This window comes from Lynx canadensis, chromosome E1 (genome assembly GCF_007474595.2).
Source record: "Lynx canadensis isolate LIC74 chromosome E1, mLynCan4.pri.v2, whole genome shotgun sequence".
Taxonomy (NCBI): Eukaryota; Metazoa; Chordata; class Mammalia; order Carnivora; family Felidae; genus Lynx; species Lynx canadensis.
In genome coordinates, this window is record NC_044316.2 from 15057508 (window position 1) to 15077537 (window position 20030).

A 20030-nucleotide genomic window follows, 5' to 3' on the forward strand; every position below is an offset into this window, starting at 1 on the left:
AATGTGTTTGGTCCACTGTATTTAACCACAAGTCCTTGTCCATTTTACATATGTGCATATAAATTTGTACAAGTCAGGGCGCCTGGGTGGCTCAGTCAGTGGAGCGTCCGACTTTGGCTTAGGTCATGATCTTGTGATTCATAGGTTGGAGCCCCACATCAGGCTCTGTGCTGACAGCTCAGAGCCAGGAACCTGCTTTGGATTCTGTGTCTCCCTCTCTCTCCATTCTTCCTCCACTCTCACTCTGTCCCTCTCTCATAAATAAAAATTAAAATTAAAAAAAAATTAAAAAAAGTTTGCACAGCTCATTTTGATTATATGTATACTTAATTTTTTTTTTAAAACATCAATGGCCTTGTTTTTCCATTCAACGTGAGGTTTGTGAGCTCTCCTAACACACATAGATCAAGCTCATTCCTTTTACTGTGGCTTAGGGAGTGCTCCAGTGACCAACATACTATGTTCCTTTCCATCCATTTCTCGATCGATGCATCTCAGAAACATAAGCGACTGTGCTCTGTTGATCAACACACTGGCTCAATGCAAATTCTAATCTTTATTGAATTCTGAAGCATGATTTGTCACATGGAAACAGTCTTTTTATGTCTGCCAGCAGCAAGGGCAAAAAAGCTAACGGTGGGGGCCTGAGAGCCCAGAGAGAAGGCCCTTCCAGAACCAGGTATGGGGGCCAGTGGGAGAGTGGCAGGAAGGATGAGAGAAGCGGACACACGCACGCACATGCATGCACACACACACACACACACACACACTCTCTCTCTCTCTCTCTCACTCTCACTCAATCTCTTTCTGTCTTCAGGGAAGGGTTTTCCAGAAGCAGTTGCTCACACTCTGAATTACTTATTTTTCATGCCAAACTGAACCCACTGAAGAGAAGTGAATTAAAGGCTCAGGGGAGCCTCGCACCCCAGCTGGGGACTCCGCGGAAGGCTGGTCTTCAATGAGTGAATTCACAGTGTCCACCGGAACCCTTCCCAGCTCCACCAGCTGGAGAGAGGCTGAGCAAGACTTGGGGAGGCCAACAGAGGGTTCCAGGAAACCTAAGCAAGGACCAGGTTTTAACCATAGTGTCTGGGCCAGCCCCGAATGAAGGGAGGATGTTGCTCCCACCTTCCAGAGTCACAGGCGAAGGGAGGGTGGGCAAGCCTCTCATCCCACACTCTCTGGACCCACTGCTCGTCTCTAGGGGCCAAGCTCAGCTCTGAAGGGCAACGTTGGGCTCTGCTTCCATTAACACAAATATGGAGAAAGCCCAGCCCAGTGCCCTCCAAAGCCGCAGTGCACGTGGGAGGGCCTGAAGGCCCTTGCACCCCAACACAAGACAAGAACAAACTTAAAATGAACACGGAGGTAGGCCGAGGGAGGGTGCAGGCAAAGGACAATAAATAAAGGTCATGGTGAGCGGAATGGCTGGGGGGTGGGGGTGGGTGAGGAGGGCTCCCAGGAGAGAAGGGTGCAGAAAGGCACTGAGTGAGGGGGGAAGCAGACCCAGCCCCACAAACACTGGTTTGTTGAGTCAGAGGTCACATCCAACAGGGCTGGCCAGCTGAGGGCTCCGAGACCGGTCAGGAAGGAGCCGGGAGGGGTCTGGGGACCCTTCCAGCTTTCTCTCGCTCTCAAACTCTTCCACTGGAAAATCTGCTCCATGCACCAATCACGCCTCTGCCAGGGCAGACAGAGAGGAACTTCAGAGGTCATGTCAGCAGCGGGGACTCGCCCAGGTGTGCCTTTTGCCTTTAGGGGAGAGGAAAAAAAAGGCCGCTCTAGGGTAAGTGGAGGCGGAGTGCGTCTCCAGTGACATCTTGACCTTTGGGAATGAGATGGAGGTGACCGCAGGGAAGACAGGCTCCTTGCTGGAGTGACCCCACACCTGAAGCAGCTTCCCTTTCTGAAACTAAACAGGGATCTGCCAGGGAGGACTGGGGGCTGGTGCCCCGGCCAGAGCTTTGCTCCGTTTCATTGCATCGTTGCTGGCAAATCATCTACTCCCCGTGCTTCAGTGTGTCCATCGACACCCAGGGTAATCAACACAGGTGATCTTAGATGCCAGAAAGAGCAAATGGGCATGGCAATAGAAAGCTTCTCTGTGGGGGCGTCTGGGGTGGTTTAGTCGGTTGAGCATCCGACTTCGGCTCAGGTCATGATCTCACAGTTCGTGAGTTTAAGCCCCACATTGGGCTCACAGCTGTCAGCGCAGAGCCCACATCAGATCCTCTGTCCCCTTCTCTCTGCCCCTCCCCCGATTGTGCTCTCTCAAAAAACCAAAAAAACAAAAAACCCCCAAACTTCCCTGTAGACCAATCCTCTTTGGGTTGTATCATAAGCCCTGGAGGCTCTCTACACTCTGGGCCACATGGCTTCCATTGCTAGGTTTGTGCCAAAGACCTACTTAGGACAGGCACTCCACACGGACACTGCATTTCACCCTCCCTGCAACCCCATGAGGAACACAGGGGGGTCCCCCCTCATAGCAATAATGGAATTGGGCACAGAGAGATCAAATATTAGGTTGAGTCACATGATTGCCGATATCTGGCTCTTTCTCATCTATGAAAATGCAATTTCATATGGTTGAATTTTATGGTCTGTCCAAGTTCACATGTCTGGGAGCGGCAGGGCTAGGACTAAAACATGGCTGATTCCAAACTGTCCTCTGTGGAGGGTTTCAGGAGGCGGGAAGGAGGGGAGAGGGTCCACTCCACAGCCACAGCCACAGGGCCTCCCTCTCCCAGAGACCCGCCCACACGCCACCTCTCTTACACGCCCTGCCCTGTAGCTTCCTGGCACCATTAAGGCAGGAGAAAGGGGAGGAGGGGAGACAGGGAGTGGGTGGGAGCTTCCACGAGGTTTCCTGGAGGGTGGCTGCCAGCACACATGGGCTCCCGCACCCCTAAATGCAGACTCCTGCATGGAGCTAACCGCGGACCCACACACGCACTGCGTGCCCACAGGTCTGCTGACCCAGAGGTGCCAGGTCTGGCTGGGGCTTCTTTCTTTCCTTTTTAAAAAGATTTTACTTAAAAAAAAATTTTTTTTAATGTTTATTTCTTTTTGAGAGAAACAGAGCGCCAGCAGGGGAGGGGCAGGAGAAAGGGAGACACAGAATCCCAAGCAGGCTCCAGGCTCCAAGCTGTCAGCACAGAGCCGGATGTGAGGCTCAAACCCACAAACTGTAAGATCAGGACCTGAGCCAAAGTTGGACACTTAACCGACTGAGTCGCCCAGGCGCCCCAAGATTTTATTTTTTAAGTAATCTCTATATCCTACATGGGGCTCGAACTTACAACCCCGAGACAGAGTCACATGTTCCACTGACTGAGCCAGCCAGGCAACCCTGGGTGCGAGGGCAGAACTGAGGACTCTCACCACGTGCCCCCCCCCCCCCCCCCCCCCCACTGCATGATGATCCCTAGTTGGCCAGACAGGGACAGTGGGCACGGCAGGGTGGAGCTTGGGTTCTTACCCTTGGTTTCCACACCTATCAAATGGGGGTAATAAGCCTGCCATCCACTACTCCAGTAGAATGCAATGGGATCTTAGGGGCATTTGGATGTCTCAGTCGACTGAGCTTTTGCCTCTTGATTTCGGTTCAGGTTTGTGGGATTGAGGCACGTGTTGGGGTCCACACGGAGCCTGGACCCTGCCTAAGATTTTCTCTCTCTCCCTTTGCCCCTCCCTGGCTCTTGTGCAAAAAAAAAAAAAAAAAAAAAGAATGCAAGGGGACCTTAGGGGTGCAAGGGCAGGCTAGGCTCTATGCTGCCAGCTCCAGGGGTCCTGAATTCTCCCTCTGATTTAGGTCTGGGCTGATTTGGGTGAGTTGATTCGGCTTCCTCAGCCACATGCTAGGTTTCTGGAGGTCAAGGACTGTCTCCCATCTGCCCACACTGGGCACACAATTGGGCTTGGTGAGGACTGGGGTGCCTGGCACACAGTAGGTGCTCTTGAAATGGGAGTTACTAAGGCCTCTGTGGAGATGGGGAAATGCTTTGAAAGATTACATGTACAAAGCAGTGGATGGTAACAACCATTGTTATGATTACTAAGAAGGGAGGGGGTGGTTGTCCTTATTTTGGGTCCCTCTCTGTTCATTGCAGGCAGATGTGGGGTCTGGCTCACCTCTGTTCCCCCCAGTGCCTGGCATGGTGCTCAATAAACACAGAATTGCAAATGTCGTGTAGTACTCTCCAGTTTGGGCAGGTTGAGTGAGGGAGGAGGACCACGGGGAGCGGAAGAGGGAGAGGAGGAGGCTGGGTTAGAAGGAGCGGCTTGGTACTCACCGGGGCCCTTGGGGTCTGGCCAGGGTGGGGTGCCCAGCTGTGGGTCTGCAGAACCAGTCCCGGTCTCACTGGCCAGGTTTCTCTGGCTTTCCGAGAGGTGGCTGGGCTGGCAGGCGGGCCTCATCTTGGGGGACTCCGTGCTGCCGCCTGGAAGAGACCACGGGTGGGCTCTTTGGACCTTGAACTGAGACCGGGATGATGTCAGCCTGATAAGGAGCTGACGTAAAAGCTTCTCATTTGAAACTGTGATGGGTATCTATGGGATTGTCTGCCCGGAGCCCCTTACCTGCCACCCCCACGTGCCTGTCACGTTCTGGCGTGACCCCACCTTCTGGCCAGTGCTGAATGGTCCAGGATATATAAAGGCCACTGCATGGGCCCTTGGGTCAGCTCAGTAAGGAACAAGCCACCCACATGAAAACTGGCAACAAGGAGGAGTTCTTCCTGACTTCATAGAATGAGGAGGGGGAAGGGCGTATACCTCCGTTAACCCGATGGGGTTATTATTTTTAAGTTTATGTATCTATTTCAGTAATCTCTACACCCAATGTGGGGCTTGAACTCATGACCTGGAGATCAAGAGTTGCATGCTCTACCGACTTAACCGACTGAGTCACCCAGGCGCCCCTCCTTCACACTTTTAAAAGATAGAATCTTTAGCCTGAGGGGCCTAAGAGATCGTCCAGTCCAGCACCGGTCGTCTCCTGTGCTGCCTCCACCTACTGATACTGAACACTTGGATAACTGTGCCAAGGAGGATTCTGACGCCATGTTAGGCTCTGTGGGAAAGAGTATCATGATCCACTAGTAATGTCTGCCATGGGCACAGGCGTGGGAGTAGAAGTGCGTGTGCCAGGCACCTGCCATCTCTGATCTAGCCTGAACTGCTGTCCCCACTGGGAGTTCCTTCCCTATCAGCCCTGGCAGATCACCCAGCCTTGGCCCCAGGACAGCACCGGAGGCATGTCATTCCAGTTTGGGGCAGTTATTATAAAGCTCTTTGCTTATGCCCTAAAACCAGCCTTCCTGAAATGTCTTTCAAATATCCCACTTCTAACCTCTGGAGTAACTCTGAATGACGTTGGTCCCCAGAAGGCCTTTTATGTGTTTAAAGGAAAGAAAAATATGCCCGAGGCCTTCTCTGCACCAGCCTCAAGACGCCATTAAGGCTCTTTCACATGACAAGGTCACAGAGGAGAGCTCCAAGATGTTAAACTCAGGAGAAATTTTGGGGACCACCTGCTAAATAGAAAGAGAGGGGGCACCTGGATGGCTCAGTTAGTTAAGAGACTGGCTCTTGACTTTGGGTCAGGTCATGATCTCATGGTTTGTGAGTTCGAGCCCCGCATCTGGCTCTGAGCTGACAGGGTGGAGCCTGTTTGGGATTCTCTCCCTCGCCCTGCCCCTCCCCTCTCCGCACCACCCCCCCCCCCCCCCGCCCTGTGCTCTCTCTCTCAGAATAAATAAACTTCAAGAAAAAAATAAAAAGAAGGAAACACAGGCCCAAAAGGTCAAGGTATGTGTATAGGGCCCCACTGTAGTTTCACGGCAGAGCTGAGCCCAAAGAACTTCGTACCTGATTTTTGCAACCGTCATCACTCACAAGGCACAGTCTCATCTTGGGAAAGCTTGCAGTGAGCTTGGGGAGGAATTCTGGGTGTGCAGGCAGGTTGGCTAGATCCGCCCTCCTTTCCCCGCCCCTGCACATACACCTGGGGCTCTTTTTCCTCCCGCTCTGCAGTGGTGCTAACGCTTCAGCTTGAAGCATCCCAGCCCCCAGGCCCACTTCTCCTCCCTGATCTAGAACAACTCCATAGACACCTGCTGGGGAGCCATAGCCCGAGGAAGCAGCGAAGCCACTTGCACCCGGGGCTTTGGAAACGAGCAGTGTACTGGCTATGCTTACCTGATTCCCTCTGGGGTTTGTCACCTTTGGGGGCCCTCGCCCCAGTCGGAAGGAGTCTGTCCTCCAGGCTGGAGGAGCTGAGATCCGAGTCACTGTCACTGTCACTGGAAACCACTGGAAAGAACAGACACCAGCATAGGAGGTTACCGCTGCTGGTCACTACCAGCAGGCATGCAGGTTGGAGGGGCCAGGCCAGGCCTCCCCTCTGCCAGCACTTTCGCATATGCTAACTCACGGATGCTTCACAACAACCCCTGGAAGACAGGGTTACCTTCGTTTCACATGTGAGGAAACCGAGGCCCTCACTCAAGGCAGTAGGTGGGAGAGCTGGGATTAGTTCCCTAGCAGGCTGGCTCCACACCCTGTGTTTGTGACCACTCTGATTTTACTGGAAGAAATGAACTGGAAGTCAGCAGGCCTCGGCTCTCATCCCAGTTCATCCAGTAACTCGCACTGGGGCCCTGTGAGTGCAGAAGGGAGCCAGGCTGATGGGATTGGAGTCCCAGGAGAGGGGAGGAGAGGGAGCTCTCATGGCGGACACCTACTGTGGTAGAAATCTTTTCTGGACTAAATGGGACCATATTTGGCTGGTTAATCCACAGTGGGAGTCATAATACAGGATATATTCAGAGGCTGAACATTCTATTTTAATTTTTTTTAAGTTGATTTTGAGAGAGCGTGTGCACATGCACACAGGGTAGAAAGAGAGGAGAGAGCGAGAATCCCAAGCAGGCTATGCGCTGCCAGTGTAGAGCCTGATGCAGGACTCGATCCCACGAACTGCCAGATCGTGACCTGCGCCGAAATCAAGAGTCAGACGCTTAAGCGACTGAGCCACCCGGGCACCCCTCCATTTTCATTTTAAGCACAGAAACGTACGTCCATCCGCCAATGTTTTGATGTAGGGGTGGGTGCTTCTTTGAGATGGGCCCACACAATCTTCCATGTCTAAGCTGCATCCATACTGCACTGTGATCCCCGGGTTCAGTTTCTTTAAACTGGAGCACAGCTTAAAGACACTGGCAAAGCAGGAGGAGTGCAGAATCCGTCCCTGTTTTTTCCATTTCTTTCTCCTGCCTTTTACAGCCGTCCTGCCCACACCTGATTCAATAGCTTTTTTAAGCAAGTAGTTTCTATCAAGACTTTCCAAAGTCCTGGTTTTAATGAAATGACTGTCTTTTCTGGCTCTTTTCATCAGTTTATGTAACATTTAATTAAATGATGTAATTCTAATACCAAGTACAACAGCACAGAAAGGTTTGGGAACACAGGTAAGTAGCTCTCACAGGTGACTGACTCTGTGGATGGGGCAAGAGTCAGTGTGCCTTGGGGCGCCTGGGTGGCTCAGTCGGTTGAATGTCCGACTTCGGCTCAGGTCATGATCTCGCCGTGCAGAGTTCGAGCCCAGGGTGGGGCTCTGTGCTGACAGCTCAGAGCCTGGAGCCTGCTTCGGATTCTGTGTCTCCCTCTCTCTGCCCTTCCCCCCTCCCCCCCCCCCCCCCCGGGTCAAAAATAAATAAACATTAAAGAGTCAGTGTGCCTGGCCAGAGAGTACAAGACACTTGGTTCCAGAGGGAGGGTTGGAGGGGCTGGGCGCCCTCTGCCCGGCACTATGCCAGGTGCCTAGACAGCATTATCTGCCAGTCAGCCCCGTGCCAATGGGACTCGTCTGGCGGGACACGGGACTGGAAATAAAACCAGTCTATGCCAACGGTGGCTCATAGGTTGCGTCTGACCAGCTGGGCTGCTTGAGGAGCAACTTGCAGAGGGGGATCCTGAGGTGGTACCAAGAGCCCACAGGAAGACCAGCCTGGTCACGCAGGGAAACCCAGAGTGGGCACAGGGGCGGGGCAGCAGTGGCAGGACCTAAGTCATGTAGCTTCTAGCCAGATCTAAGGCCTTCTGGAAAGCCTCTGTGCCTTCAGCCTGGGTCACCTTTCAGCAAAGGGGGTCATGGGTCACAGAATTCGGCAACCAGAGGGATGGAGCTGGCCAACCATAATCAAGAGATTCTCAACCCCGCAGCTTCCATAGCAGAGCTCTTCTCTCCCCCTCATCGCCACATTCTGCCAGTTTCACCTTCTAAATGGTTCTCCAATCAGTGGCCTTCTTGCCATCGGTCACGGCCCCTGCCTAGCTCAGGGCCTCAGGGTCTCCGGTCTGGTCTCCCTCAATAACTTCCCACCCGGGCCCCTCCTTCAGGCACGTCCGTCTGCTCAGAGGGGAACGCTCCAGCTAACACACAGATCCTAGCTCGTCCCTCTTTAGGCGTTCCCTGTAACCCACAAGCCCATGCTCCTGATCTTTGTCTACTCCTCTAGCTGCATCCTGCACAATCTGCTCTCTTGCCCAGGCTTCTCCACACCTCTCAGAGTTCCTACCAAACTGCCAGTTGGTACCTCCTGCGGTTACTCCCTTCCCGCTGCCCAGAATGCCCTGCCCATGGCTCTTCTCCCGGCTCCTTTTGGACACCATCTCCTCCAATCACCCGCGCCTGACTGGTTGAATACCTGACGCATTTTGGTATAGCCACTCTCGGCTTTCAGTGTGCGTGTGTCTTTCCCCCAGCGGACCCCCAGGCTCCTGGAGGGCAGGGGCCAAAGTGCACCCCTGATTGAGGCTGGTGAACTTCTCCTGCACAGCCTGACCCGTGTGGGTGGGGCGAGAGTGACATCAACGTGGAAGTTCCCAGCTTTTCCTTCCTTTATCTGCTCAAGGAGTTTGCTTTCTCTGCTCTCTTTCCCTCCTGGCCTTCAAGAAAGAGTTCTGCTTTGGCTCTTTGGGCTTTTGTGACGTAGACTCAAAAGGAGCTGGGAGCTCAGAGGGGCTGTGGTCCATATGCCCCTTCATAGTATTTGAGAAACGCAATGGCCTAATTGAGTTTCCCATTGCTTTGCAGGTCCCGGACTGGGTTTCTCTGATCACGACTCCACTGACCGAACCTCATGGGTGTTGGATTTATAAGCATTTACGTATTTTTGACTCAGTCAGCCTGACTAAAGTGACTAAACACCAACCCTGCGGGTCTCCAGACAAAGGGAGTGGGAAGTGGGCAGGAAGCAGCCAGCAGCTCCCTGTGCCTCCCTGTCTCCCTTGGGGCAGCTGCAAAGAATCACAGAGGATTCTGCCCCTCCATGGCAGGGCGTCTGGCAGCCTGTTGAGCAGAGAGGAAGTCCCTGAGGGGAGCGGGGACTGATCTCCACGTTGGCTTCCCCAAGTCTCTGGCAGAGATGCTTATGGGTAATCTCATTCTTCTTGACCTGGAACGTTCCACCTCTCTGATGTTTCATATGCACGATCTTCATAATTCTGGGCCAGCGGGGAGGGGGCATGGGGCTGGGGCAGCGGGGGTCTGGGGGACATGTAGCTCCCTGATCTTGAAACAGTGCCTCAATCCAATGCACAGATGACAAAGGGCACAAAATACCGAGAGCTCCAAAGGAGACGATGGGAAAGGGTGTCCAGGACTCAGGTTATGGTGGTGAGTTTTTTGTTTTTTTAATTAAAAAAAAATGTTTATTCATTTTTGAGAGGCAGAGAGAGGCAGAGCGTGAGCAGGGGAGGAGCAGAGAGAGAAGGAGACAAAGAGTCCGAAGCAGGGTCCAGGCTCTGAGCTGTCAGCACAGAGCCCGATGTGGGGATTGAACCCATGAACCGCAAGATCATGTATGGTGGTGAGCTCTTTATCCCACTTCTTTACCCTCCTCCCTGGTGTGTCATCTGTCATACGTGCACAGTGTTGGGTCACATGAGTCCCGGAGTGAGCCTGAACTGTAAGAAGGACTATGCCGTGGTACGCTGAGAGAGCAGCTTTTGTGGGGAGGGGTATGTCTTGTCCAAAGCATCCAATCTCTGGAGGCAGAGTTCGGGAGGCAACGCCCTATGCAGTTCCCGTGTGCCTGTGCTGTGCAGGGTTTAGAAAAAACTAAATGTTTCCCAAGTTAGTCCGTTGACTTGTTCTTTGTCTCCTTTTATGGATCCCCGATGCCCATAGCCATGGAAAGGGGGGGAATGGTTCCAGATGACAGGTGAATTTATGAAGGTGTCACAGAGCAGAGAACCGGCCAGCTGACAAGACTCCTTCCCTTAGGCTGTGTCTCCCTTGGCTGGCGCATCTTTGCTCATTGCATCTGGGATTTTGAGCCGGGGCCAGGCCTCAGCTTAGAGGTCTTTGCAGTGCAAACCCGATCCCATTCTAATCCACCGTAATAAACTTTACTTGAAAGAAAGAAACCAAAAGAAGCCAGCAGTGTCCACGCCTGGCCTTGGCATTTCCTGTCAGTAGGAAAGAAACACACCAAAAGGACACTGCTGAGAATGTCCCTGGACAGGGTCCAACGCAAACGCCATTTGCCCAAATATTCCTCCAGCAGCAAGGGATGAAGTTTTTCTTCTTCCTCCCCCTCCGACTGTCACCATAAAACCCAAACCTTGGCTAATTTGCCATTCGATTGCCGTTGCCACCCTTCTCGCTGCGTAGCAGCTGTGATCGTAAATCTTCCAGGTCTATTAACGACGCTTTTAGGCTCATAAATCTTTTGGCCCTTGCTCTTCCATCCTCAACAAAACACTGTGTCTGAAGGCTGATTTTTTCCCTTCGAATTCCCCAAAGACAGTCTAGGATGGCTTGGCGATGAGTGCTTGTATTCAGCCCACGCCTCGTTTTTCAGATTGAAGACGGGAAAACACCAGAGAGAAGACTGTCCCACTAGTCTCCCAAGGAGGAGGAGTCGCCAAATGGATTCACTTGGGCTCTGCCAGGAGGCAGGGAGGAGGGAGGGCCTCCTCCACCACGGTGGCCTGAGACCCCGGACCACTTGCTCGGGGAACTGGCATCCCTGAGATTTTCCCAGCATGCCCCAGAAGGGCTGTCCCACTCTGCTCGGCTCTCGTCCTCAGCAGCGGCTAGCCCCAGCGCCAGCCATGCCCACTTCTCTGGGGATAGGCCAGCTTTTTTTTTTTTTTTTTTTTTTCCTGGCTCACTCTTAGATGGATTTGCAATTTGACTGTCACCATGGAAACTTAGAGTTTGGGTACATGGAGGTGGGGGAAGTCTTTCCTTTTGGAAAGTCTTTCCTGATTGCCTCAAAGGACATGTGTGGCAGCTGCCGTCCTGTGAAGCCACCCTGCCCGGGATGGTCCAGGGCACAGGCAGGATGCTGGCCACTTGACCTCACAGCACTGCATTGGGTGGGGGCACCTGGCTCCTGGCTCTTCTCTGCCACCACCTTTCCTTGTGACCGTGGGCATCTCTCAGGACTTCATCACACAGAGACCAACCCAGGCAGCTACTGGGTCTGAATCCTAGGATTCAACTTCAGATCAGCTCTGTATCATCAGGGGAGAGACCCAGGGTCCCTCTCTGGTTGAGAGGTGGGGAGATGGGACTTCTGGGCCACAACACCCGCCTGCCTGGCACAAGGACAGCCCGTGAGCTTGGGAGGCACTTGTGAGCTGCTGCTCTACTTGGAGGCTCCCAAAGTCCCCAGAAACTATGGGGAATTAGAGAGGAAGAGAGATATTTTCAGCAAACATTCTGCCAAGGCAAAGCAGATGGTGGAAAATTTTGCCTACTAAAAACACAATAATTTTTTTTAACGTAAAGGAAAGATGCTAAGGCCCTGGGGAACGCACAGACATCCCCAATTAGCCTTACCCAGCCTACCAGGCTGCAGAGGGCGGTCGCAGAACTGTCCCTCCTGGGACAGGCGAGGGCTGCCTCACCTGCAAACAAGGCCAGGCTGCTGAAATCCCCCTGAGATGACCCCCCCCACCCCACCAAGTCTGGGGCTCTGTTTGGTGGTACCAGGAGGAAGGTACGGGCTGGTGGAGATGCACTCTGATGGGCTCCGATGGGTCCTTTTCTGAGCTGTGAGCGTTAGCAAAGTAACACAGGCAGTGCCTGGAACATGGTAGGAGCTTTTTATTTGAGGGGGTCATCCTGAACTCATGGCCCGCACCACCTGGTGCAGGGCTGGCCTCCAGAGTCACTGTATTCGGTGCCCCGGCCAACCTCACAGGGATGGCCTGGCCTCTTCCAAGGGGCTGAGATTCCTAGGTTGTGATGTACAGGACACTGGGAACACTAGACGCCTTCAGGGGCCCTTTGCAGGCCAAGCTGGGATTTGAGCCCAGGCCTACCTACTTCTGAGATCTCTGTTCTTTCCTCCCCACCCTGCAGGCAGGGCACCCCACAGTCTGGCCTCACCCTAAGGGCTCTGCTCCCTCAGGAGTCCTGCCCTCCAGGCAGGCCAGGTCTCCCCTTATCTCCCCAACATGCCCACTGCAATGTGAGAGACTTCTAGTTCACTCCTGACATCTAGGGTTGAGTTCTGGCCCTGCCTTGGACACTCCTGGGCAATGACCTTCATCCCTCTGAACCCCAATCTTCTCATTTGTAAAATGGAGACAATAATAACTCCCAAAAATAAGATCAAGAAGGACAAAAGGCATTGTAAGTTTAAAGAGATATACAGGTGCCTGGGTGGCTCAGTCGGTTAAGCGTCTGACTTCGGCTCAGGTCATGATCTCACGGTTCGCGGGTATGAGCCCCGCGTCGGGCTCTGTGCTGACAGCTCGGAGCCTGGAGCCTGCTTCAGATTCTGTGTCTTCCTCTCTCTCTACCCCTTCCCCACTTGCCCTCTGTTTCTTTCTTTCTCAAAAATAAATATTAAAAAAAAAAAGCCATTCGAGACCATACATATTTTTAAAAATTAGATTCCACTTCATCCTCCAGGAACTCATCTAAATTGTGCCTCTACCGGAAAAGTCTTTCCAGCCCCGGAGAAGGAGAGATGGAATACAGGCCTTTGCTCACTCTCCCCACCACGGCTGGTGAGGCTCTTCTGGCCCCTCTCGGACACCGCCTGGCATTGCATTTCTTTTCCTACAAGTGCCTGCCTTGATTTCCCCACCTGTACCAGGAAACACTTGAGGGTGGGGCCACGTCTTAATCTGCATCTGACTCCTTCCCTCAGCCCCCAACACTGAGCTTTGAGTCAAGCAGGCACAAAGTGAGTAGCTGAGTGCTTTCTGAAAACACCCCCCAGGAGAGGGTACAGCACCATACAGAGACAGCAGAACCAACCGGTGGTCAGCAAGGTGGTGGCGAGCCAACTCCAGAAGGGGCACACTTTCCAGCGAGCAGGCGCCTCCTCACAGCCTCCTCCCCCTTGAAGGACACTCAAGTGGGACAAGCCAGGCTGCTGGTGGCCTCAGCCGGAGCCAGGGACAGACTAATGAGGGGAGGAGCTGTCGGAGGCTGGTTGTCATGGGCAAGGGGTGAGCGGGGCCTGGGTGGGGGTGGGGTGGGGGGTGGGATGCCCTGTTCACACAGACTCTGTTCTTCTTTCAAATCCAAGGCCAGGCCACAGGAACAGGTTCTTCCTTTGTTTGGAAAACTCCCTCTAGGACTCCAGAGAGTCAGAGCCTGGACAAGGAGAAAGGGAGCCTCAAGGCTGGGGAGCCTGTCCTCATAGGAATGGGTCCTGTGAAGTCACAGAGGTATAGAGCCTGCCTCCCTCCCTCCTGGACCCCAGAGTCCAGGAGATCTCGGTGACCTGACCACCCTGAGCTTCATTTCCTCATCTGTGGGGTGGGGATATCACAGGACAACCTCAGAGGGCGGGGTGAGTGTGCGACACCCAGGGGGCTTCCTTCCTTCCTTGGTCTCCTTTCCAAGCTGCCACCAGGGACATCAGCAGGGACGGCCCAGACCAGGCTGGGAATTGACCACTGGGGAGTGGAGGGTTTCCTGTGCTTGTTTATTCATTCGCCATTGATTTTAATTAACTCCCTCCTTTGGATTCACAGACAGACAGGAGGCACTGGATAATGAAGACGAGTCTTCAAATCAATAGTGATGTGGTCGCCAGCACTGAAATCCTGTAGTCCTGCCCTTGCTGGAGGAGCTCCAGGTAGAACAGGAGATGGATGGATGATAAGGACAGCTTCCTCCAGCGAGAACATGATACTCTCTAGGGGAGGCAGACAGTGTTCAGGGAGAAGGGAAGTCAGGGAGGGCATCTCGGAAGAGGTGGCATTTAAAAATGGGCACAACTTAGACAGAGATGCTAGGGCTGGTGTGTCCCACGGGCAGGGCAAAGGCCAAGTGGTGGGCTTCTCTGGGGCCTGGACAGCCCCGCTGGCTCAAAGAAAGGCTCCAGGCTCAGGCACCTCGGGCACGAGGTCCGTACTGTTTCTCTGCGGCAGGTTAGTGTTGCTGATTTACGGCAGAGAAGAAACAAAGTGAGTGAATATCTCCTGCCTTTGCTGGATGCAAAGTATGGCTTTGCTCTGTCCCTGACCACAGCTCTCTCTCTCCTTCTGTCTCTGTGGATCTCTGGGCCTTTGTCTTTACTTTGTCTCTTCGTGCCTCCTTTTTGCCGATGTTTTAAAAAAATCTGTCTGCCTTTGCTTCCCTTATCTTTCTTTCCCCGTCTTGTCTGTGTCGTATGTCTTTCTGTTCTGGGTCTTCCTGGGGTTTTCTCTCATTTCCTTTTTCTGTTTTTGTCAGTTTCTCTCTCTCCAGTCTCATCTCTCAGCATCTTTGTCTGTCTGTCTGTCTCTGGGTCTGCATCTCTCTCTCTCTCTCTCTCCCCTTTTCTCTCTCCCCAGGCCTCTCAGTCCCATTCTCTCAGGTTCCAGCCTTCTCAGCTTCTGGGTTTGTCCTTCTGGTTCCCTCACCTGAGCAGAAGCTCAGGGACATGGGGCCTGTGCTCAGAGCCTGGGTGTGGGGGATGGGCTGCCAGGTCTACCTGAGCCCCAGGGGGACCCAGAGGCAAGTGAGGCAGGAGAGGCCTGGTCCTGCTGTCCTGTATGGAGATCCGGGCAGACAGACTCTCCTAGCTTTGCTGTGACTCCCAGACCAGCAGTCAGGAATCAACTCGTCCTGCCTGCGAGGCTGGCCTTGACCTATGATGGACAGGCGGCCCCAGGAGAGAGCTTCCGAACTGAGCGGAGCCGCGATGCTATCTCCTTGGACTTTACTAGAGTCTGACAGGGCAGGCGGGCCCAGGGTGATTCACTTTACCCAGGTCCCCAAAGGCTGAGAAATCTAGAGTGGGCAGAATTGAGTTGTAGGTGTTTATATGGTGAGACAGGTGAGCGGCTGGGGAGGGTGTGCGTCACTGCGTGAGGTGGAGCCCAGCCCTGGCCTGGCCCACGGCGGCAGGAGCTCTGCGCATGTCATTTGAGCTGAAGCCAGAGGCTGGCTTGGGGGACAGGGCCCTGCTTTCCTGTCGGCTCGGATGCCATGGGAGTGGGGGCTGGGAGTCCCCAGCACCTTACAGCTGGAATCACCCGATCAGCTGAGGCCGTCACTGGGTTTGGGCAAATGAGAAGCGACAGCCACGGCCCTGACCTCTGTGGTGTGGCTAATGAGGGCCTCCTGCTCTTGGGAAATCAATCCTCAAGCCAATGAGGATGCCCAGGACAGGCAGGAGGGTTGCTGGGGCAGGAGTGGGGCGCGGGAGTGGGGGTGACACAGCCTGCCGAAGCTTAGGGCTTCTGTTCTGGGGATGCCCCGCCCCCATTCACCCACACTGGCATTGGACTAGAGTTTGGCTTCACCAAGGGCTCTGAAGGTCAAGACAAATTAGTATGCGTGGGCTTCTCTTTCAAAACACAGCCACATAAGAGGTGGCCAGGTCTCCACTTCCCTGGGAAAGGGCAGAGTTTCCCGAAGACCGAGGGGATCTCTCTGCCCACACTGAGGTTATGATGCAAGTTATTTGACCTCTCCGTGCCCTACTATAAAATGGGACAGCAGTCTAGCCCCCCACCCCCGCCCCCCTGTGTCAGAGGAATGCACGGCGCCCAGCACAGCTTGCAGTGAGCAACCACGCAATCCACGCGGCTACAATAGTTGCTGGTTTTATTTGGCCACTCGCCACTGAGGCCCAACGCATGCCTCTTTCACTGCACAGACCTACGGGCAGACGGTACCCTGGCCCTCAGAGCACGGAGCGCTGGCGGCCACGTGGGAAGCCCAACGACTGGCTGGCCGTTGGGTGTCTGCCCCAGTGGGGCCCACATGGGCTCGGGCAACTTGGCACCCTCCCCACTGCCTTCTCCTGCCTTCGGAGAAGGATGGCATTCAGTTCCCCAAATGGCTGGTGGAAGCCCCAGACAGCACTATCTGTGCCTCTTTCTGGTTTATTTATTTCCTGGACCCGAACAGCAGACCAACCCCATGCAGACCGGAGTCAAGGGGTTCAGTGAGGGACACACAGTGCCCTTTTCAGGTGGTGGGAAGACGGCTTCTCCCACCCTCCTCTCTAAACAGTCCTTCCCGGCTCGTGTGCACGCGTGCGTGTGCGTGCAGGGGCAGGGCCAGTGCTGAAACGGGGCTCACCACCTGCCAGACATTTCTCCAGAAAGTTTCATTCCCTTGGATTTGGAGCTAGAAGATAAAAGCTGGAAGAGAACAGACTCTGTCCAGGCCCCCTAGTCTCTCCATCCCACTCATGGGGCAACCAGGGCTCAGAGAGGAAGAGGAACCGGCGTCCCTAGCCTGGGGTCAGGGTCAGGAGTGGGAACATGCAGATGTGACGCGCTCAGGCTCTGTCTTCCACTGGTGAGTTGGAGGGGCCAGTGGGTGAGGCGAGGCGGACGTGATATTTGCTCTGCTCCATTTACGACATTTCTGGATACGAGTATTGATTTCCACAGAGAGGTATGCTCACTTTTCTTGCAACAGATGTTCCTGTTGGTCTAAGTCCTATTCTCTCTCTTTTCATAGGGATGTGGAAACCAGAACTATTTCACTTTCTTCTTAATAACCCTGTAAACGTGATGATCACAGCATCAAGAGACAACAGGGAGGGGTGGGGACTGTGGCAAACCAGAGACCACGCGCCCAGGGTGAAGGGGAAGCTGCAACTCAGCTTGTCCGATTTTTCCAGGGAGGGGGGGCAGTACTGGCAGACTTCCTGATTTTCAAAAAAGAAGCCAGAATTTCACTTTTTTTTTTGAGAGAGAGAGTGGGACAGAGCGTGAGTGGAGGAGGGACAGAAAGACAGGCAGACAGAGAATCGGAAGCGGGCTCCAGGCTCTGGGCTGTCAGCACAGAGTCCAACGTGGGGCTTGAACTCACGAGCCGTAAGATCGTGACCTGAGCCGAAGTTGGACGCTTAACCGACTAAACCACCCAGGCGCCCCCCACGTTCTTTTTAATGAGGATTTTCCATGTTTAAAAAAGTTATCGGTGAGCATAAAGCAGGGAGCCAGATCGAGTCACTGCTCCACCAGTTTGCGACCTCTAACACCGGCGCGTGTCCAACCCTTGGCGGACAGATGGCATCCCGTTTCCCAACACGGACGCCCTCCTGCTCTGCTGTCCTCTGCCTCCTCCGCGCCTCAGCCAGCCTGACCCCTCTGCCCATAGCACACACTCCCAGCTGCTCCGAAGGCTGCAGGGAGTTCACGCACCACGTCCAGGCCAACGTGACAGAAATGCCAAGGCCAGAGTCTGCTGGGGAAGCACTGTGGGGGGGGGGAGCAGGAGGTGGGAGAGGGCAGCTGAGCGCTCTGAGGAGCTTCCAAAATGCCAATTTCTTAGGAACGGGGAAAGAAGGAAGGTGGCATAGCAACAGCTGGCTCTGGGCAGTGAGCAATCCTGTATGAAAATAAAACATTTTACAATCCACAACCGTGGCTCATTAAGAATGAATGGATCTACTGGTATAAATAGCACGCTGCGTTAAGAAGTCAGGAAACAGCATATGCGTTTGATGGAAAAACGGCTGCCACGGAACTGCTTATTAGCTCCGTCGGCTGCAGCTCCGCACTAACGAGACAGAGGTCTCTGGTTCAACGCTTTGGAGGGTCATGTGGATTTCCTGACCTTGGGCCGTAGAATGCATCCCCATCTCCCCAGCCCCGGTCACAATATGGGGGCAGATTCTGCACACACAGTAACGAGCCCCTAGTGAGTTTCCCCCAGTTTCTGAAGCACAGTATCCTCTATAATATGAAGTATCCAATATGCTCTACTATAATATCCAGCCTCTGCTCGAATGCTCCCGGTGACAGGGAACTTGCTACCATGTCAGACACAAAACACCCCATTCTGGGGTTCAGTGGCTCCTGAGCAAGGGACCCAAACCCCCTGCTCTGTCCCAGCTCTGCTTTGCGGGAGGGCAGTCCTAGCTAGCCACGCCACCTATTATATCTGATGGGGTACAGGCTAGGTGCAAAAGGGACAGCCCGGGTAGGAATGAGTCGGGCCAATCACCTCCGCGCTGAGTGTGGACGCGGGGTCCCTAGAGCGGGGCCAGAGGAAGGGCGTGCAGGTGTGAGGCTAGGGGACGCAGCTGATCCAAGAGCTCCCTGAGAAGGAGGAGCAGCCGCTGCCACACTCCTCCACCTCACAGGTCTCGCAAGCCTTGTCTCCCTCCCTGCTTCTGGGAGACAGACCTTCCCAGCAGCCTGGTGGCTATGCCTGTACAGGGGCTGCCTTTGGTGGTGGTCTCTGTTCCTGGCGACCAAAAATCCTCTCGCCAAGTCTGAAAGGGGACAGCTGGTGTGTGTGGTGATTTGGGCAATGGTTTATTCTGTGTTGAACTCGGAGGGGAGGGGGATGGGCTGGGACTCAGACGCCTCTGGGCTGCAGCCTATATAGGTCGGATCGTCCATCACGAAGAACCACTTTTGCCGTCCGCAGCTGCCCCACAGGCTGTCTGAGCATCAGATGAGATAACGACCGTGAGCCACAGAACTCTGACTGTGGCCAACACAGCACCCAGTATACTGGACGTGGTGGCACGGGCGGGTCAGCCGGGGTCATTCCGGAAGGGTGGCCCAGGGTAAACATGTGTAGCCTGATCTGAACCAGACTGTTCAACCCAAACAATCCTGAAGCTTGCTTTCGCTAGACTGCCAACAGAACCACAGTTGAGGATTTTTTAAAAAATCGTTTAAAATTTAGTGAACCAATGAAGTAGCAATGAAACCCCTCTGTTTTTCTCAAAACTGTCCAACTGGAACAAATCCAAAACCTTGAAGTACTTTTCTGGAACAGACCTTGAAGTCAACCTGTGTCGAAATCTGTTCAAATCCATCTAGGAAGCTTGTGCTCTGTTCGTAGGGGATGCCAGGGGGCTGGAGGTAGGAGGACCCTGGAGAGGGACGGTGACCCTGGCCTCAGCGGAGACGGGAAAGTGAACTTGCCTCACAGCAATGGGAGCTGTAGAGGTCTGCCTGTGCCTCAGCCAGGGGCCTTTTGGCCCATCAAGGTTTCTCTGCCATCTCTGGGGGGATGGAGTATGGAGGAAATGGCTGTTTATACCCAGTGGGTAAGGCTTTATGGCGACTAGGGTGGAAGTGAAATATGAAAAGTCCTCCAGAGTCTGGCCAGGCCACAGGGCAGTGTCGAAGGCTTCACACAAGGGGTGCCCTCCCACCTTCCCAGCCCCAGGCTCCCAGGCAGAGGCAAGTAAGCAAAGCCTTACCAATCCAGGGGTCGGTCTCCCAGGAACCCCAGCTCTCTGGCTCCCATCTGAGAAAAGTGCACATATCTAGAAAGCCCTTTGACCAATGCATGGACTCTAGACTCAGGGCTTCAGGCCCCCAATTTCAGGGGCTCAGCCTCAGAGGGACAAGCTAGTGTAGACCAACCATTAAGCAGGTCCAGGGCAATGTTGCCTCAGTTAGAGCACTGCGGGCTGAAGAAAATAAGAAGCCTCATCATATTAAGGATCCTTGCCATTGGAGGCAGAGAAGCACAAAATGCTATCAGAATAATTTCCACAGGTAATGACTTCAGTCAGATCAGTTCGGCTCTCTGTCTAGGTTTTAAATGGAATTAGGCTCATCCAAAGCCCAGTCTC

General features: G+C 53.8%; 1 protein-coding gene across 1 annotated transcript in view; it reads right to left on the reverse strand.

Annotated features, from left to right (window-relative positions):
• Positions 1 to 537: 537 nt before the first annotated feature.
• Positions 538 to 20030, reverse strand: part of RPH3AL (rabphilin 3A like (without C2 domains)) — a 135491-nt gene continuing 115998 nt past the window's right edge. Inside the window, 4 exon segments of the mRNA XM_030296523.1 lie at positions 538 to 1752; positions 4296 to 4325; positions 4327 to 4442; positions 6202 to 6315. Coding sequence (XP_030152383.1) covers positions 1411 to 1752; positions 4296 to 4325; positions 4327 to 4442; positions 6202 to 6315 — 602 coding nt within the window. The 3' untranslated portion in view covers positions 538 to 1410.